Source organism: Carassius carassius, chromosome 29 (genome assembly GCF_963082965.1).
Source record: "Carassius carassius chromosome 29, fCarCar2.1, whole genome shotgun sequence".
Taxonomy (NCBI): Eukaryota; Metazoa; Chordata; class Actinopteri; order Cypriniformes; family Cyprinidae; genus Carassius; species Carassius carassius.
In genome coordinates this window covers 5,330,501-5,353,717 of record NC_081783.1, presented here as the reverse complement: position 1 = coordinate 5,353,717, position 23,217 = coordinate 5,330,501, and the positions used below count along the sequence as shown (strand labels likewise).

Genomic DNA, 23,217 nt, shown 5'->3' with positions numbered 1-23,217 from the left:
TAGAATAAGGAAGGTTCCTTCCAAAGAATATTGGGTGACAGAAACATGTTGTGGTTTCCCTTGTGTTCTAGCACCCTCTGCTGGGACTCTCATGAGTTTAGGCTCTCAAACAGATGAGAAATGGATGTCACAGTAAGAAAATGTGTAATAATTGTGGTATAAAAATTCCAATGACAAAGCAAATAAAGAGAAAAGCAAGTATTTTATATAAAAAGATCCCATTCACATGTTATGTTCTTTTAATAAAAACATTAAAAATCTATTTAAAAATTTTAATCTTAAAAAAAAAAAAAAAGATCAAACCCCTTTTTCATTAAATGGGCATCTGTAGTTTTCATTAAAGGGACAGTCCACCCAAAAAAAGAGAATAATTTGTTTACTTACCCTCAAGTCAATCCAAACCTGTACTACTTTCTTCTGTGGAACATAAAAGATGAAATTTTGAAGATTCTTTCCCACTGACTTGCATTGTATTTTTGATGGACTATCCCTTTAAGACCAGTGACAGACAAAGCAAACAAACAAACTAAGTATTAAAATGACAAAAAATATTGGACCAACTTAACTTTTATAGAAAAGATGAACAAGTTAAACAAAACAGCTCCTCACAAGGCTCGGTGAAGACTTCTGAACAGAGAGTGGGCTAACTTTGAACTTTTTAAAAAGAGTTTAAGACAATAGCCGCCCAGTGCTGAACAAAACCAGATAACAGAACATTCTGTGAATCCAAGCCCATGAAAGCACATTTTCACCACTGTAGCCAAATCAAGAGCAACATTTAAAAGGGGAGGTTGTCAATTACACATGGATATTGAGTGACAATAACGGTAATACCACAGTATGAAATTCATATACAAGATAAAACAAATAAATTATTGTCAGAGGCACAGTCAGGACATTTGAGCGCTTAACCATCCCATCACAGTGTTTGTTGCAAAGTCATCCATAGGCTACGGACAGTGATAGTTTAATACAATTTTTTGTTGCCTTGAAAACAAAGAAAAAACATAATTAGAATTAAATTTATAATAAAAAGGACATGCAAGAATAATATGAAACGTGTAGCAAGTTAGTCGACTGTTCTCGAGTTACTCACCTTGTGTAAGAGCTGAGGTGGGCTGCTGGTTTTCTTTGAGGTCGTGTTTGAAAGCCTTGCTGGGGTTGAATCTTTGCAGCATCTGACTGGATTTGAGCCGATCCAGCTCTTGCTTCTGTTTCCAGACCTGTGCCCTTAGCTTGGACACTTCCTGCAGAACACACAAACATGCTCAGCTACATAGCACAAACATCAGTCAAACAATGACTATTCCCTTATGACTAATGCCTTACTTGTTTGAGCTCCAAGTTCTCCTCTTTTATTTTGACCAAGTGTTTGATCTTCTGTTTCTGGTTTTGATGACCCATCAGATTGGCGTAGGCATCGGCTAACTTGTTCAACTCTGCCTGCGTGGCTCCTTTCTCATTCAACAAAGCGTTCCTCTCTGCTGCAAAGTGGTCCAGCTGTTCCTGAAGACCAGAAGAAGCAGGATTCATCTAGCACATTTAAATACTGAATAGTAATAACAAAGTGCTTTTACTAAGTTTCATTGTGAAGCTTGTTACAAGCAAAGGTCTCTTGAAGCAAAAAAATTAAATAAAAAGGTAATAAAAATATTTAAAGAGCGTGTTAGTATAGGCGGGTCCACAACACGCGTACACTGCTTATTAAACAGGGATTCAAAGCAGCACACAAACATGGCAAATATTAAAATTTAAAGGATTGCAATGCATAAGAATTGTGTAGGCTAAAACTACCAAATAAACGAATAATAAATATATATATATATATATATATATATATATATATACATACAGTACAGAACAAAAGTTTGGACACACCTTCTCATTCAAAGAGTTTTCTTTATTTTGAAAATTGTAGAGTCACACTGAAGGCATCAAGGGCTATTTGACCAAGAAGGAGAGTGATGGGGTGCTGCGCCAGATGACCTGGCCTCCACAGTCACCGGACCTGAACCCAATCGAGATGGTTTAGGGGTGAGCTGGACCGCAGACAGAAGGCAAAAGGGCCAACAAGTGCTAAGCATCTCTCGGGGAACTCCTTCAAGACTGTTGGAAGACCATTTCAGGTGACTACCTCTTGAAGCTCATCAAGAGAAAGCCAAGAGTGTGCAAAGCAGTAATCAAAGCAAAAGGTGGCTACTTTGAAGAACCTAGAATATGACATTTTCAGTTGTTTCACAATTTTTTGTTATGTATATAATTCCATATATAATTCCACATGTGTTAATTCATAGTTTTGATGCCTTCAGTGTGAATCTACAATTTTCATAGTCATGAAAATAAAGAAAACTCTTTGAATGAGAAGGTGTGTCCAAACTGTGTGTATATATATATATATATACACACACACACACACACACATATATACATATACACATAAATACATACATATATATATATATATATATACACACACTTACATGTCATAATTGATAGTCATCACATGCATCAGAATTAGGCTATCTATTTGCTCGCACACGAGCAGCTCCGTTTCATCTCGGAGACGCGTTCTGTCTTTGCGCTTGCCAAATTCTGCCGTGTAAATAGCGAGTGCAACTGGCTCTTAAAGGGAATGGATGAGACTCTGGTTTATTGCACGTTAAGCCCAAAAAACACCCATTACTCATTAAGAGAATAGGGACAACCCGTTTAGACCATGCCCCAACCGTTTTTTGTCGTTAAAATAGCAAAAGTGGATTTGGACACGCCCTGAGTGCACCTGTGCTTTACACTTTGCATTTAGATCGTTAAAATAGGGCCCTAAGCCTAACAATGTGAACGAACAAAATAAATATTGTAAATTTTGATTTCATGTGTATTTTAATTATCGAAGCCAAAGAGAATATAATCAGCAGAAAATCATTAAAACAAATTTACTGGATTTTGCAAAAGAAAACAAACAAACAATTAAATAAATAATTAAGAAAATGAGAAAACGTATATTAAAGAACAACAACAACAACAAAAAATAATTAAAAAACAGTTTAATTGTATAAAAGGGAACAAAATAAGAGGATTAATTTGGGGGAAAAAAAGAGAATGAAATAAAAAGTTAACTTAAAATCTTTACATAAATAATATGAAGAAAAGAAAAATAAATAATAATAAATGTACTAAAAAAAATGAATTGGCACATTCAATGTAATCCTTGCTTACCTGAAATGGTTTTACTTTAGCATAGAGCTCTTCATACAAGTTTCTCCAGCGCTCAGTCTCCACATCACATGTGCTGGGAGTGAATGAACAATATGGTATTTAAGAAAAATAAAAAATTACTCTTTCAACTGAGCACTGCATGTTTATGAGGACACTATGATGGACTAGAGACCCAGTTGAGTGCATTGTAACTTTCTCACCTCTGCAGCTGAGCCTCTGCGAGTTGTTTGTGATAGTCTTGCCTTTCCTCTTCCATCTGTCTGCATAGCTGTTGTCTCTCCTGCTGCCACTCAACAGTGTGATGCTGAGCAGCGTCTCTCTCCTCCTGCACCTGCCTGTTCAGCTCAGAAACCTCTTCTTCCAGTTCCTCCACGCGGCCCTGCAGCCTGCTGGTTTCTGCAGAACAGCCCTCTACTGACTGCCTCCTCTTCTGTTCTCTCTCCAGCTGGGCCTGAGCCTGCTCTCGCTCTCCTCTCTCCCGCTCCACCTCCGCCTGCAGGCGGCTCAGCTCCTCACTCAGAGTTTCTGCTGCTTGCTTCAACTCCTCCTCTCTCTGAACCAGCTGAGTCTGAACTTCTAAAAGCATCCTGTAGCACAGCAAAACCCCCAGCAGTTATCAATCACTTAAATGTTGACAGACATCTCAAAACGGTGTATATTCTGAATAGTATGACAGTTGAAATATGCCTTAATGGGAGTAGTAGGGATGGCAAAAAATGTTACATATTAATAGATTAATATTCGCCTGTTAACAAAAAATAAAATGCAGTTATGTAATATAAATATTTAAACGTTTTTTAATGCCGTTTTCACATTAATGTGGATTTAAAAATGTGAAAACATTTATGATAGTAAAACTGGATTAAGAAGACTTTAGGATCGCCATCAAAAGTAATCATAAAATCAAATATAAAAATACAAGCAATCATGTATTAAAAATTTTTAAATGTTGAAAATTGTGTATTAACTATTTAATCTGCATCTAAAGAAAAATAAATAAAATAAATAAAATATATTTTTAATTTATCATCATTCGGGTGCAATACTAACTTTTATTTACACTTCTTAATTTAAGCACGGTATATTTGTAGCAATATCCAAAAATACATTGTATGGGTCAAAAATCATTAGAATATTAAGTAAAGACCATGTTCCATGAAGATATTTTTTAAACTTTGTAAGGACTTCATTTGGAGAAGTTTAAAGGCAATTTTCTCAATATTTTGATGTTTTTGCTCCCTCAGATTTCAGATTTTCAAATAGCATTATCTTGGCCAAATATTGACCTAATTATTCAGCTTTCAGATGATGTATAAATCTCAATAAAAAAAAAACTGACCCTTATTTTATTCAATATTTAAATGTAAAATACATTTGAAGATATAAACACAAATATTGATTAGTCAATTACAATATCCACATCACCTTGTTTATTTATTTTGTGGTAATAACTGACTGAACATTATTCTTTGTAACCTTGGACCACATTAATAACTCTGTAGGAGTTGTCTATATATGGGAAGCATAGCAGATAAATACTGCAAACCTCTGAGGCGGGATACTGACCTAGCATGCTCCTCTCGCTGTTTATCCTGCATTTCCTGGTAGCTTATGAGTTTCTGCTGGTCCTGCTGCAGCTGTTGCTTGAGTTGGTTCATCTCCTCCTGCAGCTGATGGGCTTGAGCCTCTGCCTGCTCCTTCTGCTCACCCAGAAACAGTCTTGTGCTTTTGGAATTTAATGAGAACATATTTGATGCCGACACTTAATTTAATGATGCTTAGGTGGGAAGATTAAAGATTAAGAACTGTTAAAGAAACTCATTTGAAATGTCCATGGACAGCATTTTAGCGTTTAAAGTAACACCTCTCAAAGTCAGTAGCCACATCTCCCAGCTTAGCAAGACAGCTGTTGTGATCCTCTTCTAGTTTATTGATCGTCATCACATGAGCCTCTTCTAAAGCCTGCATCTCAGCACACTTCCTGCCCAAGGAGAACCAAACACTGGTCAGTTTTTACCAAAGCAATGTGATCAATCTCGACTCAGTTAGAAATGGTAAGTTCTCACTTCTCTAACTCGGAGCAAGTGTTCTTCAGCTCTTGCTCCAGTGTCTGGTTCTTCTGCGTGAGGTGCTGGATGGCCTCCTCACTGCAATGCTCCTGCTTCTCCAGCTGTGACAGCTCCTCGAGCACATCCTCCAGCTCCTCCCCGAGCTGTCTCTTCTCCGCCTCCGTCTCATCTCTCAGTCGCTCAAGCATGCTAGCCAGGGAGTCGCTGTGAGTCTGCAGCAACACACATTAGAGGAGCTTAAGAGACATTAGCCTAATCCACAAAGTCGATCAGGGAGACTTTGACTTCCTGACTGAGAGATGACAGAGTACAACCTGCTTAAAGTCTATTAAGATGCTCTATTCACTTAATTGTCACACTCATGCAGATATAAATCACGTCGCAACTTTATTCACTATTGATTTTTCCTCTAAAAGTACCACAACTAATCACAAAATGGTATGTTAGTAAACTCTTTTCCATGTCGTGTCCAAAGATACAGATACTCAAGCTAATGAAATACTGGAATACAAGAAAAAAAAAAGAAGCTCCTAACTGCCCTTCACCGCAAAGGGATGAACAATAAATGTACAGCAATGAACAGAGGAAAAAAGGAAAAATATCCCAATATAATGACTCGTGTAAACAAATTTATGTTTCCTCGGTGCCATATTAAACAACGCTGTATTCTGTGCTAATTTTCTTTGAGGTCTGTCAATAAAAATTAAATAAAAGATTTATATTGGTTATATCTTTCCTGTTTGGTTTCCATTTACCATTTGGGATGAGCCCTATATATATATATATATAAATCTTATGGGTTTGGAACAACATTAAGGGGAGTAAATAATTGTCATTTTTGGGTAAACAATCCATCAAAAATCATTGGGTAGTGGGTACCTATGAGCATATTTCACGTTACATAAATAATTACAAACTTTGTGCCAATCAAGCAACTGCTATTTGATTGAATGGGACTGCTACCCAGAACAAAAGTTAATACTACTGTCAGACATATAATTGTGATTAACAATTTCATTCAGTTTTGTTCATCACTTATAGTGTAAGCCAAATATTTATTTTTCACTTGGAATTGTTTATAAATAACAAAAATGTTAATGGAACAGGCCCATTCAATTTACTTTTTTGCTGTGAAAATTAATAAGTTCACCTTTTCCTCTTCCATCTGTCTGGTCAGTGCATCGTGTTCCTCCTTCAGCTTTTCGTATGCTTCTTTCTCAGTCTTCCTACTCTCCTCCAATGAGCTGATCTCTGCCTTCAGCTCTTGCACCCGTCGCAGACCCTCCTCCTGTGTCCTGGCTGCACACAATCACACACAGACAATCAAATAAAACTCACAATATGTGCATCCTAAAAATACTTCATGCTGCATTTTACAGCAAAATCGTATTCACCTCTTTCATCCTCCAGCACCAAGCATCGCTCCCCCATGAGTGCCACACGCTGATCCAGCTCTTCCTCCGTTCTCCTCAAGATCTCCTTCACACGGGCCATCTCCTGCTCCTGCAGCCGTACCACGCTCCGGGACTCCTCGAGATCCTGCGCTCCCTGCTGCATCTGCTCCTCCAGCTCTTTCAGTGAGGTCTGCGAGGCTTGGAGATCCTGCACATGCTGCTCCACCTCCCTCTCCTTCTCTTCTAGAGCCTTCTGGGAGACCTGCAGCTCCTCTTCCTTTACTTTCAGCACCTCCTGACAGTCCTGCAGCTCACTGGTACATTTCTCCAACTTTTTCTCCACATCACTGCACAAGCCGTATAGAGCTGGATGAGGATGTGAGGACTGACACAATAACAACAACAGCAATATGAAAACGCACACAGTTCTAACCTGAGGTTCTCTTGAGTGTCAGAGAACCGGCGCTCCACGGTGGATTTGTCCTGAAGCTTAATCCGCAAATCCTTTGACATTGGAGAGTGAGACAGACAGCTTATCTCAAACCAAGCAGCACTTCAAAGTCTGATGATTCAACCTAAGCGGTGAGTAAATGTCATCTGGCTTAGGAGAGTCAAATTCTGTTGACCAAAACCAATACCTGAATCTCTTCATTTGCTGAGTCCAAGTAACTCTGCAGGGCTTTGATTTCCTCCCTCAGCTCCTGGATTATGTCTTCATTTGAAGAACACAGGAAAGAAAGCAAGATGTAGCCAACTCAGATGATACCATAAGACACACACAAATCTTAGTATGCAAACTTACTGTGCAATTTATCCATTTCATTCTCGAGCTGCTCATTTTGGACTCTTGTCTCCTGATGAAGGTCCTCTAAAAAAACAAAAAAACAACAACAACAACAAACAACATAGTTATATATAAAGTACAGACCAAAAGTTTGGAAACATTACTATTTTTAATGTTTTTGAAAGAAGTTTCTTCTGCTCATCAAGCCTGCATTTATTTGATCAAAAATACAGAAAAAAAATGTAATATTGTGATATATTTTTACAATTTAAAATAATTGTTTTTACATTTATTATACTTTAAATTATCATTTATTTCTGTGATGCAAAGCTGAATTTTTAGGATCATTATCACATGATCCTTTAGAAATCATTATCAAAATGATTCATTATCAAAGTTGGAAACAGTTCTGCTGCTTAATATTTTTTCAGAACATACTTTGATGAATAAAAAGTAAAAAAAAAAAAAAAAAGAAGCTATGTTTTTAAAATATAAATATTTTGTAATAACAATATACACTACTGGTCAGTAATTTGGGGTCAGTAATGTTTTTGTCTTTCTTTAAAAAAAAAAAGAGAAAATACTTTTATTCAGCAAGGATGTGTTAAATTGATAAACAGTGATAGTAAAGAAAATATATTATTAGAATTTTTTTTTTTAATAAATGCAGTTCTTTTTAACATTTTATTCATCAAATATATTAGACAGCAGAACTGTTTCCAACACTCATAATAAATCAGAATATTAGAATGATTTCTAAATGATCATGTGATAGACTGGATGTTACATGTGACACTGAAGGCTGGAGTAATGATGCTGAAAATTCAGCTTTGCATCACAGGAATACATTTTTTTTTTTTAAGTATATTCAAATAGAAAACTATTATTTTAAGTTGTAATAATATTTCACAATATTACGTTTTTTTCTCTATTTTTGTTCAAATAAATGCAGGCTTGATGAGCAGAAGAAACTTCTTTCAAAAACATTAAAAATAGTAATGTGGTGTTAGTAATAGTTACGGGGTGGTGTTAGCACAGTGGATAAGACGCATGCCTGTGGTGTGGGAGACCCGGGTTCGAATCCACTGTGAACCGCCAGTGTGTCCCTGAGCAAGACACTTAACCCCTAGTTGCTCCAGAGGCGTGCGACCTCTGACAGATATAGCAATTGTAAGTCGCTTTGGATAAAAGCGTCAGCTAAATGAATAAATGTAAATGTAAATGTAAATGTAATGTTTCCAAACTTTTGGTCTGTACTGTATATATATACATATTTAAAAAATTCATGTCATTCAAACAAATACATAAATGATTTCTAAACTATGCCACTCAAGGTCTGAATTGTCAAATGTCTCTTTGATTTTACAAGCCTATAAAATTTTACTTCTATAAAAAAAATTTAATAAGATCGGTTCAAAATCGTACCAAGGATGCATTTATTTGATCACAAATAGAGTAAAAAACAATATTATGAAACATTACAATGTACAATAATTGTTTTATACCTTAAAACATTTTAAGATGTAATTTATTCCTGTGATGCAAAGCTAATTTTTTTGCATTGCTACTCCAGTTTTCAGTGCCACGTGATCCTTGAGAAATCATTCCAGTGTGCGGATTTGCAACATTTTTCATAATGTTGACAGTTGTGATGCTTCATATTTTTGAGGAAAGCATGATACATTCAAGTATTTTTTTTATTAATACATAGAAAGCTCAAAAGAACTGAATCCAATATTCTTGGCTTGTTGAAAGAAACTAGCATTTGTTCCACTGATACGATCTAACATCAGCAAAAGAACTCTGAAACTCCACAGGGTCTTCCAGGAAAAATGAATCATGTTAAGCTGCCTGAATTAAACAATTCACTAAAATTCAATTAGGTTTTAACTCTTTAAAAAGTTAAGTTTTACATAGAATTGGACTGAAAATGCAATATACTGTAACTACTGGGATTTCCACAATAACTAGACACCACTCACTAAATTTAAAAAAGGAGCGTAATTAGGTCATGAGTCAATATTGTTAGAAACACTTAATGTGTAAAATTCTGTTTCACTTTATTTTTACAGTATGTTCGGTGCAGTTTTCAGCAAGTATTATATTGTGTTGAGAACATGGTCTGACTTAAGCATAGAGACACCAAAAATATACCATATCAAGCATATAGTTCCTCAAGGTAACTTACCAAGATCTTTGTGCCTTTCCACAAGAACTCTAAAAGTTGCTCTGGCAGTCTCCATGTCGGTTTCCAAGACCTTTACTTTCCCCTCTGAGCTGATCTGAAGAAAGCTCAGTTCCTGTTCACAAATCCAAAATTACACTGAGCAACTTGAAGACAAACTCTTCTCCATGCTTAAAACGACTGAGATAACTGACCTTGTCTTTGGCATCGAGTTTATTTTTGGCCTCAATGAGCTCAATGGAAAGAGCATTGATCTTCTTCTTGGTGATATCAGCAGAGACCTGAGAAAATCAAAGTGCCAAGGCATTCCTCAGTAAAGTTGTTTACGGGGAGCAGTTTACTTAAACGGAGACTGGAAAACACACTGCTACCAAAAGACTAGTCACCTTGGTCTTCAGGAACTCATTAGCTTTCTTCAACTCCGCGAGCTGCCTCTCGAGAGAAGCCACATTGGCAGCGAGGCCGGTCTTCTCTCTGACAGCCACAAGCAATTTAGACTCCAGCTTCTTCAGATCTTCCTCCAGGGTCAGCAGCCTGCGGTCCTGCTCTCCTCTCTGCTGCACTAAAGAACGGATCTATACTCCAGCATCATCAGTGACAGTCAAGGTAAGGAGAAGAGACCATAGAAATTGATCAGGCCACAAAGCAACAGACGCCCATCTAGGAAATGTTGAAAACATTTTGAAATCTACCTCTTTCTCTAGTAGTCTCTGATGTTTCCTCTCAAGTGTGAAACCATTTTTGTCCTTTTTGGAACTTAATGCATCAGCCTATATAAGGAAAAAACAACATGAAAAGCAAATTGTAAAACGGCATAATGATCATTGCACCAGACTGACAAATAGTGAATGAGTTTTTTTTAGACACTTTGATAATTCTGAAAAAGTGACGAGAGCCTACGTTCACCCAAATTAACATTTTACATTTTATTAGATGTTTCTTAGGTCTTAAAACACATGGCTATTAAATAAAACATCTAACACTTATTATGTTATAGGGATAATGTAGTCCAGACTTTTATTACAGGGACAAAAAGAGTAGAAACATTATTCAAAATATTTTTATTTGTACAGATTTGGCACTGCATGAAGAAAATGTTAGAATAGGGCCGTTTAATAAGTGTTCTTATACTTTTCTCAGTTTTCTGCCCATCTTTTAATTAACTAATAATTCAGGTATGGTCGAATCACATGTACATCTCTTACCAAACCATCAACAGACATGGTCCTCCGAACAGGAGACATGGGTACTTCTTTTGACGGGGATGGCAGGGGTACCGCTGCTGATCAGCATTTTTAAAAGAAAGATGTTATTGAAAGGTAGAGCTTCTCATTTATAACCAACAAATGAAAATGTGAACTCAAACGCCAGTTAAACACAATCTGCTCTCACTTTGTGGAGCAGTTCTGAAGCGCTCTGCTTTATGAAATGATGCAGTTCCTTTCACATCAGCAGACTTCACCTCATATGCACCAGGTGGAGGAGCACAACCTAAAGATACGAAAATAATATGTCAAGGATCAACAAATAAAGGCTATGAATATGAACCTCTCATTATCTGGGAGACATCTGACATGTCTTAACCTATACAGTCTATGGTCTTAACGTGTGACGTCACTCTCTCAGCTGTGTGAAATACGTTACATGAGCAGCAGCAACTCTTCATTATGTGACTTTTGATTGTGATTTTGTGAAATAACTGCACAGCGTGTAATTACGGTTGTGTAAAGCCTGTGTTTAAGTTATTTGATAAACTCTGCCAGAGAACTGACAAATCGCAGCTGAAAGAAAACAGCCGTTTAATAGAAAGCTGTATGAAATTATAAAGTTCAGCTTGGTTTAGACAGTTAGAACTAACGTAAGCAGATAACTACATTAATATAACTTTAATAATTTGTTTTTATAATTCAACTGTTTAAAGCACGTACGTTACTCTCAGATTCATTTAACGCTAACGTTACGTCGCATAAATTAATAGAGAACAGACGAGAAACTTACCGACATGCTCGTTAAATCTCTTTAATGGAGCTCTTGAGAAAGACATGTCCGACAAAAGAGGTCGATAACTCAAATACCGTGGTAAAACCTATACAAATGTGAAATTTGTTAAACTAAAACTTCAATACGCTCGAACGTCAACAACAAAAAGTGCACTCCCGCTGAAATTTTGAAGTAGCAGTCCCGCCCAATATAGAGCGGACGTAACAGCTTTAGCCAATGATAATGAAGAAAATGTGACGAGCAGAAATGTAAACCAATCAGTAACGAAATCGTGCTATACGTCACATCTAGTTACGCAGTAGTGGGAGAAGCATAGACATATATGTCTATGGTCTTAGATCTGTGGTCCTGAATCTGCAGCCTCCGGTTGTGCAGGAACGTACTATTGGACGCAGTGCTCTCTCAAAATTCAAACTGCTTGCAGTGCGGTGGGAGATATTTGAAAACAGGCAAATTATCTTTGACCTACAAAGTTGACATTACTTACTACATTTGTGTCTCATGATGATGATAATGTTTGTATTGCATTAACAACAATAACTATTTGAAATATACATAGACGCAATTAATAAATTTCCTTCATAATAGAAACCACTGCAGCTAATCTCAGCTTTTTTATTTTATTTTATAAAAACACTTAGAATAAATTACCAACAGTATATTTGCTTGTGACTTTGAATAAAAGCATCTGCATAAATGAATCATGTAAAATCAGACAAACACACAAGAAAGATTTGTTTACTTTTATTCAAAAAAATCTTACTGTCTCCAGACAGATACAAATCAGAAACATTAACAGTGGATGACAGAGGACAAGGAAATGGTTATGTATGAGTTTATATCTCTGAACAGGGAAGAGTGATAATATGTTTTAAATGTTAACAGAAAAAAGCACTAGAAAATTAAGTTTTACGTTTAAATGCATGTATATTTACACAGTCTATTCAGCAGTTTAATTAATGTAGTGGTGAGGAACAGAAGACAGTTCAAGCCGAAGGGCATTTACTTTCATAAACTTAAAATCTGTCTGCACACCTTCTTTTAAATAATTACACTCATGCCATTTTAGAAATGCACTGTTCCTTTTCTGATGCAAAAAGTTTTCAATGTACCTCACATAAAAGTTTCAACATGGAAGATTTATGTTTGACTACCACCTTCTTTTCCTTTTTAAAACAAGGATGTTTTAAGGCCAAGGCATGGAATGATTAAAAAAAGTATACCCCAGACAAAATGCACGTCTGCAATATAAGTTAATGTATTAATCAAGCTTCATAGAGCTGCCGAATGCAATGCTGTAACATTAAAGGATCTCATAGGATGTCATTGTTACACTTCGAATATTTAAAATCGGGAAAAACAAACTTAGCTGAATGAAACCGTTCTGTCCATGATTTGCAACCAAACTAATTTACAATTAGGAAAAAGCTGAAACCTAAAAACTTCTTAAGACTGACCAAAAAAAAAAAAAAAAAATTAAAATAAAATATTCAAATAATACACACGAAATAAGAAGGGGAAAAAATATATATAAAATCTCAAAACTTTACTTGCTACATGGCTACACACTTTCATGTTTAGTCATGTTCTTATACATATCAAAACCTTTTAACTCTAAGTAGGAGTTTTAAAAATAAGAGAAAAAAAAAACTAAAGCACAATTATAAAATCAGCACCAATTTATATATTTATATATAACTTTATTTAAATGTAGATGTCTATGTCGCTCTAATCAGGGAGAAGAAAATCTCCACCAGACGTACTATACTAAGTTTTGTTTTATTAGAGACAACACAATGGCACTACTGGAGAGATTTCCTCTTCTTTGCTTGATCTTAGATTTTAGAGGGACAAGCGAGCAGATCTGATCTTTGGATAAGCCACGTGACTCAGCGGAAGAATTACAGTCCTTTCTGTGCATCTCCACGGACCGACTGGGATTCTACGTGCCTGATTTACTAGAACAGTTGGCACATGAAAACAGTTCAGCTGGTGCAAAGACAGCAACAGGCCCACTGAAGAGTCGAGGTATTTCACATACACCTATCACTGATCCTGTCACTGAAATTGCACCAAAATATTAAAAATGCACCAAAGGCAGAAATAACTTGGGGTGCTCAGTGGGTTTTGATTTAGGTTTCATGTTGTATGTCATGATTTTTAAGGGTGGAATAAAAGGAAACTAAATACTAGATATAAAGACCTGGAGGTTTTCATCCATTTCACATATTAGATAAGAAGAATAAAATATATCAATACTCACTATGATGAGCAAAAACCTGCTTATAAATTACTACTTTACACCAGATTACTCACTATTACAAAAGGGCTATACATAACAAAGTTGTCTTTAAGTTAAAAAAGATGCATTCACCCCCGGTTTCAAGAAATACCACAACTCTAAGAGATCTCACATATGTTTCTTCAAACATGATGACATTCAACTGTGAAATATTTGTATATATATTTATCTATATATATATTTTTTTTTTATCATAAACTCATGTATGGCTAGGACAGTCCGAGATTCCATGGCATTCAGTATCTACTCTCACTGTTTTGCACGATCAGGGAAAGCCCACACAACGATTACAAAGACTTTGAATTGCTCCTTTATCCTTTCTGCGTTTTAGTAAGCGTCAATGGTACGAGCTGATTTGGATGCCAATCACTCCATTGAATTTAATTCTCTTTAGAGAATCAATGTGAATTCACACAAAATGTCTCTTCTCTTCATACGCCTCCAATTATAATCTTAAAACATGGGCACTCCCAGGACCTACAAGAGAAAATGGTCAAATTCAGTTCAGTGTTTAGACTTACCAAACATTCAATCATCAGTCCAGATGGGTCTGATTAGTATTTATTATAGTGAGATGCTCTCCCGCTCTCTGTCTTTTTGCACAAGGGCAATTCAAACTATCTGAAATCACTCCTGCTAGTGCCATCTAGTGGTGATCTCTCTTTCACGTCCTTAGTGTTGGAGTGAACGAGTTACCGCTGAAAAGCATCATAACCCAGGAAATGAGTGCTTCTTACAGACTCATCCATGATGGAGGCAGGGTCGAAAAAGTCGGGCTTCAGTTCCGATCGCTCTCGTCGATTCTTCGATGGGGGCTGCAAGATACGAAAGCGCAGAAGGTAAGGAGGAGATGTGCTAAATGAAGTTATTAATTTACAAAATATGACATTTAAATTGCATAACAAATAAATAGGCATACACAGAAAATTCAAAAGCTGGGGTCTGTAAGATGTTTGTTTTGAAAGAAATTAATTCTTTATTAACCATTATTCATAATATTATATTATTATAATATAATAATAATATTATTTCATAATATTATTATTATATATCATACATTAAAAAGATCTCAGGTTACACTAAAGATTCCGTTTAAAATGTATTCTGTATATGCTGGAAAGAATCCTGAAAGGTTTGAAAAAATATTTAGCAGGACAAATGTTTTCAGTGTTTATATTAATTGTTTCTTGAGCAGCATATCGGCATATTAAAACAATTTCTGCAGGATCTTGTGACACTGATGACTGGAAGTAAAGCCTAATAAATGGCATTTTCAAATGTATCAAAGCAGAAAACTGTTATTTTAATTTGCAATAATATTCCATAATATTACTGCTTTTACTGTATTTTTGACCAAATCTATGCAGCCTTGATGACCAGATCAGACTTCTTTCATAAACATTAAAAAAAAACCATACATGCCCCAAACTTTTGAACAGTAATATACTCTGTCACTGACACAAAAGTGTGTTCCTAGAGACCCAAATCACGAAGACAAATGGCATTAGCATAAGCTTATTACCAGATCAATATCCATGGTGTCAAAGTCCATGCCTTCATTAAGATCCTCAATTCGGCCTTCTGATGACATCATCACATCTTCCACAATTGGCTCCTCATCATCCTCCATAAGGCCTGTTCCTCGACGACTGCAAGCATCAGAAGCCAGTGGCACCATATTTGTAAAAAAAACATGTTTTTGTGTGCATTCAAACTGCATCTACCCACCGAACATGAAGTGCAGTGTAAAGTTCCCTTACATAGCATGCTGAAGGTTGCTCCTTAATTTGGCATAGTTCATAGCTCTCTCCTGCTGCTGTCTGGCCACTTCCTCTTGCTGCTGTCTCTGTGCTAACATCCAAGTGACTTGTGTGCTGTAAAACAATAACATCACACCTCACTATATCCCTTCAGTCCCAAGCAGCATACCTGCATGAACATTTCATGGCTGAAATGATCGGTCTAAAACATCTGAAAGTGCCACAAACACGAGAAACTTGTAAAGATTGAACATCAGTAATCTTACTTATAGTCCAAGGGTGTTTGGTGGTGTTGTGGCTGAGGGGTCTGAGGGTGTGCATGCTGCTGTTGCTGATCGGGGGTCATGGTGTACACCCCCATGTAGCTCTCCTCAGGACGCAGGCGTTTGGGCTCTCTCATGATGGTGGAGGTGAGGTGGGGTGAAGGCATCATGACGGGCGTCTGCATGCTCTGCTCACGACTCATCCATATTTCAGTGCTGCTGCTGCTCTCCTCTGCACACAGAAAGCAGGACAATCGTTGAAGTCGCCATAAAATGGAAACAGTGGCTGATCGTTTCTTCCATATTGTGATGTACATTTGAATGTAATAGATTATAGAGAAAGAAAAAAGGTTCTGTGCATAGGCTGAAGACTGGATTTTTCTCATGTGGGATCTACATTTGCAGGGATGGGTTTAAAGCGATAGTTCACCCAAAAATGAAAATTCTGTCAGGAAATTAGTGTTCCTGGTCTCCATTGATTTGGGGAGCATTTTTGTTCATACTATTGAAGTCAATGGGGACCAGCAACTGTGTGGTTACTAACAGTTAAGATTTAAAATATCTTTGTGTAAAGCAGAAAAAAGCAATTTAGACATGTTTGAAACAACTTGAGGGCGAATAAATGACAGATTTTCATGTTTTGGTGAACTATCTCTTTAGAAGGATTTGTCATTAGTTTAATACATTTAATACATTACTTGTCTGGTTTCTTGAATTCTAATCGTTTTACCTTCTGGTAATTTCCTCTTGCCAGTGGCAGGCTTAGCTTTTTTACTTCTGACGGAGGAGCCTCGGCTACTGATGCCACTGACCACAGACATCGTGTCATCATCACCCCCTGCCTGCAGTGAGTTCCTGTAAGAGATGAGCGGTAGCCAGCAGTCTTCTCTCTGCAGGGCCATCTGAAATGTCATGAAGCGCTCCAAATACATGTGCCTTTGGGAAAAGAGAGAAAGAAACAACATTAGATCCAACAGCTAATGAATGATCGTTACACAACTATAAATACACATGCTGAGATCAATAAACATCTGCTTACACAGTCCGTTTGTCCTGACGCATGAGTTTAGACGAGAACTCGCTGAGAATGTCAAGAAAAGCCAGGTTGAGAGGAGGATGTCCCTCCCCCTGAGGATTGGGCTCTTTGAAGGCAAACTCAATACCGTCCCTTTAAAGAGAAAGCAACATGGGGTGTGTAAACATCTTGTTTAACTCCACACACAGTTGGTTTTTCCTCGAAGAGGAACTGAATGGGAGCTCACTTGTGTAACATGGCGATGGCCTCTCTGGTTTTGACCTGATCCAGACCAAATGTCAGAGAGAAGCGTCGAGCGAGCTCTTTAATGCCGCAGAAAGCTGAGGATGAACGGTCAAAGCTGGGTCCCAGATCTGACAGCATCTCATTGAACAGCTGCACTCAGCAAAGGGAGAAAGACAAGTCAGAAACCTGCAAGTAAAACTCATTTTGATGGCAGATATGAAAACGTATAGTCACTAACCTGCTGTAAGCTCAGAATGAGTGTCTTTGCACACTGGATTTTGTCGATCTGTCTCGTTTTGCTCATGGTTTCCTTGATGATGTCACCGTAGTCATTGTAATACTGGACAGGAAACGGAAAAACTTGCATTTAAGTGAGCGATAAAGAGAACTAATGATCTGAAAATGCATATTCAAAGAATGCACAGACTCACCCTCATGTATTGCTTAAAAATATCTGCCCCAGTGTTGATCTCAACTACATTGTAGATAATGAGTTTGCAGTATGCAGCCAGCAGGTTTCGCCTCTTGTGCAAAGCTTCGATTTTTCCGGCTTCATCATCCTGCTGTCCATCTGTACGAAAATAAAGGGAAACAGACATTTAAATACTGTTCATGCACTAGAAGGAAAACTGTCTCCCTCTAGTGGTCACTTTTTAAGCACTGCTTCTTGATAACAAATGAAGCACTCGCAAGTTGATATTTGTCCAACAACTCTACCTTTAAACTAGTCAGTATAATTCAGTTAAAGCACAGTGCACAACAGGATTAAGTGTTGTTAGAGTCTCTAATCTCGAAATCAATTAAACGCTTCTAAAGCCAATTTCCTTTGTGTTGTCTTAGTGTTAGCATTCAACATTAAACAGCCAGGGGCGCTAAATCCATTCAGCAAAGCCTGTTGGTTCTAACTGAAAGTCATTATGCCATTAGTAGTGATCGACCTGTGCTGTTGCTATCTTCATCCTGGTCAATGAAGACGTGGTCCAGGATGAAATTGAGAAGATCGGACTGCAGGGACGCCTCAGGTGTGTATACTAAGGGCTCAAGAGGTTCCCTCCCACCTGAGACGATCTGATGGCTGAAGATCAGCAGCAGGTCACAGAGGATGGTGAAGGCCTGAGGGAGAACATACAGTCAGGTACAGGCTGTTTGTAGCACAATGACTCATTGTGACCTTTGATACAGACCTGCTCTTTGACGGCGGTGTTGACGCTGGTTAGGTAACGCTGGCACATCAGACAAAACGCCCTCATCTGCTTCCTCAGAGTCAACATGTCCTCCTACAGAGACCAAATGCATTGTTGACATCCAACAAACCACAGCAAATAAGGGGAATGGATGCATGCATACAAATCATATGAATGGGAGCTACCTTTTTAGAAGTGCCCTCAGAGACCTTGGCTAAGCTCCAAAGAATGACGTAATGTGTGCACTGCAGTGCGTGAATGACAATCTGAAACATCCAGAGAGGCAGTAACATTAACCAACAATCAAAAGCAATGTTTCAGTTGATTTTGAGAGTAAAGAGTAAGAAACAAAATCAGACTGAGATTGCAAGTTCTGAGAAATATAGTTCTGTGAGAAAACAAGTGAATCACAAAAATCATCCACAATTATATAAAATGGTCACAATTACAAGAACTGTGAAACTATAACAAGTGAAAGGTGAAAATTGAAGCCTTAATTGTGAGATATAAAGTCTCAATTAAGAGAAAAAGTCATTAAAAAATGTCTTTAAAGTGTGGCCCTGTCAGGCACTACCTCAATAATTCTTCAATACCTGCTCAGGCATGTCTCCGTTTTCAATACCAGTGTTCAGTAACTTGTAGTTGCTGGTGAAGAGGTCCCATTTGGAAAGGTCATGAGCACTAAACAGAAAAAGTAAGAAATTACCTAAAGTGATAATCTGTTTGAGAGAAACACTTCATAATAACCAGAGAGATGAGACGGGGAAAGCCTTACTTGTGGAAAGCTGTGATCCTCTTCAGTGTGGAAAGAACTTGATACGCATCATCTTCATCTGGGTCTTCACCCTGTGGAGGAAACAGGTCATATATAGACCAGTGAAACTTTCCCAGCTTCTGATACATTGCGGCGGCATTCAGAAAAAAACAGTTGGATTTGACTATTAGGGATGCATTTTATTTACTACTTCCACAACTGACTAGTGAGAGTAGTCTACTGACCTGTCTTAAGGTAGCTCTAAACAATAAAGACTTAAATATATCTACTAGATGAAGTAATCAAGTTAGAGATAGTGGACTAGTCGGATTCATCCATACAGAGAAACAGACACACACACAGTGTTACAGTGGAAGCCAAACTGCTGTTCCTATGCAAACACAGAGCAACATCAAAGTGCTCGCTGTCCTCACCTCCTGCAGGAAGTCCTCCAGTAGCCGGTTAAATTTGTCCACTTGCTCATCCAAGAGCTGGCTACGGGCGATATCCACTCGGTTAAAGATAGTGAACTCCTCGTTGCACAGGGCATGGTAGGTTTTAGAGCAAGCCTCGAGCACATCTGTGTCCGTGTGCTTCTCCACAATCTCTCTGATTTGTCTTAACAATGAATCCAGGTGCTACGAGAGAGAAAACCGGCTTTCAGTTATATGCTGCAAAATCAGCCAATTGTGAATAATCAGTGTTCATTCAGCGCTGTTTAAACGATATGCGGTTCAGACCTTTTCCAAACGCCCTGTGGTATAGATCTCCAGATCATAAAACTGGGGCAGCTGCAGCAGATTTGTCACTTTCTCTGCATCCACAGAGTACTGCATGTAAGAAAAAAAAAACATACTTATCGGTTACAATGCTCTGTAAAACCGATTTAATGTTGCATTTGATTTCAATAGGCTTTAACCTTTGAAAGTAAAGCTGGCAATGCTATAGCAAAGATCTCCGTCATTCTTGTCCGGTCATCAAGCTGAGTCTTCTTCTCCTTCGCTGTCAGAACCTGAAACAAGATCAAGTGAGAATTGAGAACAGCATGTAAGAGGCAATGTGTGAGAGCAGGGATCTGTCTTCAAGGTCTGGCCGATGAGTGTGGCATCAGGTCTTACCCTCTTGCCTGTGCCTCTGCCCACAGGAGGATGGCACTCTGCAGCCTGACGGATGGTGCACAGCATGATCTCTATCAGAGCCGTCTCCTGTCTGTCTGTCAGAGCTGGAAAACACACGCAAAGGTAATTAATCTCCCACTTCCTTTAGAGCAGGTAAAAGTCAACCCTGTGTGTTCTGGTGCTGCATCACTGGGTCAGACCTTCCTCTCCAGGCAGTGGCTCATCCAGCAGTAGGCTGATCATGCACTCCCAGTCCTTCAGGATCTCTGCTGCACAGTCCCACATGCTGTCCACTAGGTAAGCTGCATGCTCGTGAAGCTGAGGATCAAAAAATAACACCTTATAACATCTTACATCTATAATAAAAATGATCCTTCGATGCATATTAATAATTTCTGAAAGACACCGAAGTCTGGAGTATTGGCTGCTGAAAATTCAGCTTTGCATCATGGGGAAAAAAAATTACATTTCAAGATATATTTAAGTAGAAAACTAAATAAAATCAATGTATGCAGTAGACATTTGAGAAAACGTTTTGAAAATCATCATTTTTTTTTATCTGTTTGGTGACTAGTTGCATTAGTCAATGCATAGTACAAACAGCTCTGCTTTGATTTACTGACACTTGCTTCGCGATGATGTTGTTGATGTTAGCTCACCTCACTCTCCAGGAAGAAAAAGACAGCGGTTTTGATGAGGTTGGCATTCACACTCTGTCTGCCTCGTCTCTTGGGCATGCTGTCATCTTCAGGGTCTCGATGACTGAACAGTCTGCAAACAAAGATGAAAATGTAAAGCTATTCAGTTTACCTCAAACTCTTGTTATCTAATCACCATGTCTATTCATTCAAGTCTCCACTCAGTCTAGATGCAGTGAATAGTTTTGTTTTATGACTTTCGCTAGGTTGGAGACTGGGTTTATAGGAAGGCAGAAATGTAAAGCTTCATGGGACATGAATGAGTGAAACTCACTTCTTAAAGAGGAACTCTCCTGCTGCCACTGCGACAGGTCTGTGGGCTGAATACACTAGATGGTACACACTCTCACAGTCTTCTGCAGTCAGAACTTCATCACTGCTACTGTAATAACAAACAACATCATCATCATATGAGCATCCTGTCATGCTGATTATCACAGCTAGTTGTGTCTACAGTGTTTCCTGCAAAGTTATCTTTTTTTTTTGTACTACAGGTACACTTATTTCATTTGAAGTGAACAGTAAAGAATTAGTTTATTTTGATTCAATAACCACTCAACAAACAACATTAAACACATTAAACAAACAATCTGACTGAATTAAATATCTCATGGGTTCATTAATCTTTTTAAGTGATTCATTACAATGGTTAATTATACATTTCCTATTATTATCGGTGTTAAAACAACAACAAATAAACAGTTGTGCTGGTTAATATTTGCTTGAAAACTTTTATTAAACAGATATAAACCAGCACAACGGTTTATTTGTTGTTGTTTTAACGAACAAAGTTCAGTATTTTTTTGTAAAGTTTAGTAGCATTATAAATGTCTAATTTTGATCAGTTTAATGTGTCCTTCCATGCTGGGAAAAAAAAAAAAAATCATACTCAATATTCTGTGGTCTTTCTAACTCGTATTCAATTCAATTCACCAACATATAAGTCAAATAAAATATCATTAATTCTGGTATGATGCAAGTAACTGCTGTAGCAGTAAGTGTATTCGGTGTCTGTTTTATACATACTGTAACACCAGTGTGAGCAGTTTTATTGCTTGCACTGCAACGTCGTACTCCTTGTCCAGCGTCATGGACACAATGCGGTCCTGATGAAGACAAACAGACAATCCATTTTATTTTAAAATATTGAAAAGATACATAAAAAATAAGCTAAACTATTAAATTAAACTCTTCATTTCACAGAGCAGTATTCTGATGACTAATTCCAGCGTTTGCTATGTTTTGGATGAGAAGCTTCCCCAGATGGTTCTCTCACCTTGAAGCGGCTGGTGAAGAGCTCCAGCCTGGCATTGAGCTCGCGGTTATAGTACAGCCCCTGCAGAGCCGTGAGACACTTCAGACGCACCTCACCTTGCTGAGAGGGAGAGAGGAAGAGTTACATTTCCTTCCAGCTCCAGGATTGTGTCGTGACTAACTCCATCTGACACTATATTTAGGGATTAAAGAAATAAGAGAGAAAAATGATTGAATCCTTACCTTGTCGTGCATCGTCCAGCCCACGTACTTCAGATAGCTGTCGTTAAGAAATGCATCACTGTACATTTTCATCCACACGCCAATCTCCTCGATGCAGATCGCCCGGATCTCTGCTATCGCATCTCTGAGAAGGAATAACAGAAGCACTTAAGCCCACAGGAACATTTCTGAGTATTATTGAGTAATCACTGAAGTAGTAATTTGTGATGAGAGCTTGTGCTGGTAGAAAATCAACGTTTATATGCATACCGATATCGGTGAACAAAGACACCCTTGAAAATGGCATTCATCATGTTTTCAATCTCATCTTGATTTTCTTGCAACTGTAAAGAAAACAACAGTTCATTATAATCATTGCTGTAGGCGGCACATAATAGTAAGCTGCATTACTAGACAAGAGTTTGTGTTTAAAAATCAAAAGAATTTCTTATATTTGAGCTTCTGCACACTTCTGCCACAGCAGTTTCTATGATTTGCAATAACAGCACTCTCTCTTTTTCCAGGTCAAGGGCTCTCAAATATGCGATTCATTTAGTGTTTCCTATGCTTACTGTATGGCCACATGTGACCATAATCTGATCACAGTGCAACATGATAGCCATCTTTGGTGTGATCCTTTAAGAAATGGTGTTAATGTTTAGAACCTCTCTTGCAGTAATATAAAACAAAACAACAAAAGGTCGTATAAATATTTCTTAATTCATCCCATTATTAACAAATGTTAAAAACCA

At 37.7% G+C, this 23,217-nt stretch overlaps 2 protein-coding genes across 3 annotated transcripts in view; both read right to left on the bottom strand.

Moving 5' to 3' along the window:
* Positions 1–60: 60 nt before the first annotated feature.
* On the bottom strand, positions 61–11,828 carry LOC132109456 (hyaluronan mediated motility receptor-like). 2 transcript variants are annotated; one of them, XM_059515533.1, is made up of 20 exons: positions 11,647–11,828; positions 11,041–11,139; positions 10,854–10,930; positions 10,341–10,418; positions 10,035–10,223; positions 9,843–9,929; positions 9,652–9,763; positions 7,482–7,547; positions 7,318–7,391; positions 7,113–7,183; positions 6,680–7,026; positions 6,436–6,584; positions 5,283–5,497; positions 5,081–5,197; positions 4,783–4,941; positions 3,417–3,803; positions 3,217–3,289; positions 1,330–1,506; positions 1,097–1,247; positions 61–987 (listed from the first exon to the last, which is right to left on the bottom strand). In XM_059515533.1, exons 1-20 carry the CDS (start codon positions 11,690–11,692, stop codon positions 968–970), a joined length of 2,694 nt encoding a protein of 897 aa, XP_059371516.1. In that variant the 5' UTR covers positions 11,693–11,828; the 3' UTR covers positions 61–967. The 2 variants fall into 2 exon arrangements, with proteins under 2 accessions (XP_059371516.1, XP_059371517.1); XM_059515534.1 differs by having other exon boundaries at positions 10,854–10,927.
* A 550-nt stretch (positions 11,829–12,378) lies between these two features.
* The window catches only part of LOC132109454 (cohesin subunit SA-2-like), a 36,490-nt gene continuing 25,651 nt past the window's right edge, over positions 12,379–23,217 (bottom strand). Inside the window, exons 9-33 of the mRNA XM_059515532.1 lie at positions 22,736–22,809; positions 22,487–22,610; positions 22,266–22,364; positions 22,016–22,095; positions 21,264–21,371; positions 20,951–21,062; positions 20,492–20,609; positions 20,292–20,395; positions 20,093–20,185; positions 19,914–20,003; positions 19,608–19,811; positions 19,195–19,265; positions 19,013–19,100; positions 18,605–18,685; positions 18,420–18,512; positions 18,174–18,348; positions 17,667–17,806; positions 17,474–17,575; positions 17,237–17,385; positions 17,014–17,142; positions 16,705–16,910; positions 15,978–16,206; positions 15,712–15,825; positions 15,474–15,600; positions 12,379–14,766 (exon numbers count right to left, since the gene is read on the bottom strand). Coding sequence (XP_059371515.1) covers positions 14,644–14,766; positions 15,474–15,600; positions 15,712–15,825; positions 15,978–16,206; positions 16,705–16,910; positions 17,014–17,142; positions 17,237–17,385; positions 17,474–17,575; positions 17,667–17,806; positions 18,174–18,348; positions 18,420–18,512; positions 18,605–18,685; positions 19,013–19,100; positions 19,195–19,265; positions 19,608–19,811; positions 19,914–20,003; positions 20,093–20,185; positions 20,292–20,395; positions 20,492–20,609; positions 20,951–21,062; positions 21,264–21,371; positions 22,016–22,095; positions 22,266–22,364; positions 22,487–22,610; positions 22,736–22,809 — 3,033 coding nt within the window. The 3' untranslated portion in view covers positions 12,379–14,643. The remainder of the gene's footprint in view (positions 14,767–15,473; positions 15,601–15,711; positions 15,826–15,977; positions 16,207–16,704; positions 16,911–17,013; positions 17,143–17,236; positions 17,386–17,473; positions 17,576–17,666; positions 17,807–18,173; positions 18,349–18,419; positions 18,513–18,604; positions 18,686–19,012; positions 19,101–19,194; positions 19,266–19,607; positions 19,812–19,913; positions 20,004–20,092; positions 20,186–20,291; positions 20,396–20,491; positions 20,610–20,950; positions 21,063–21,263; positions 21,372–22,015; positions 22,096–22,265; positions 22,365–22,486; positions 22,611–22,735; positions 22,810–23,217) is intronic.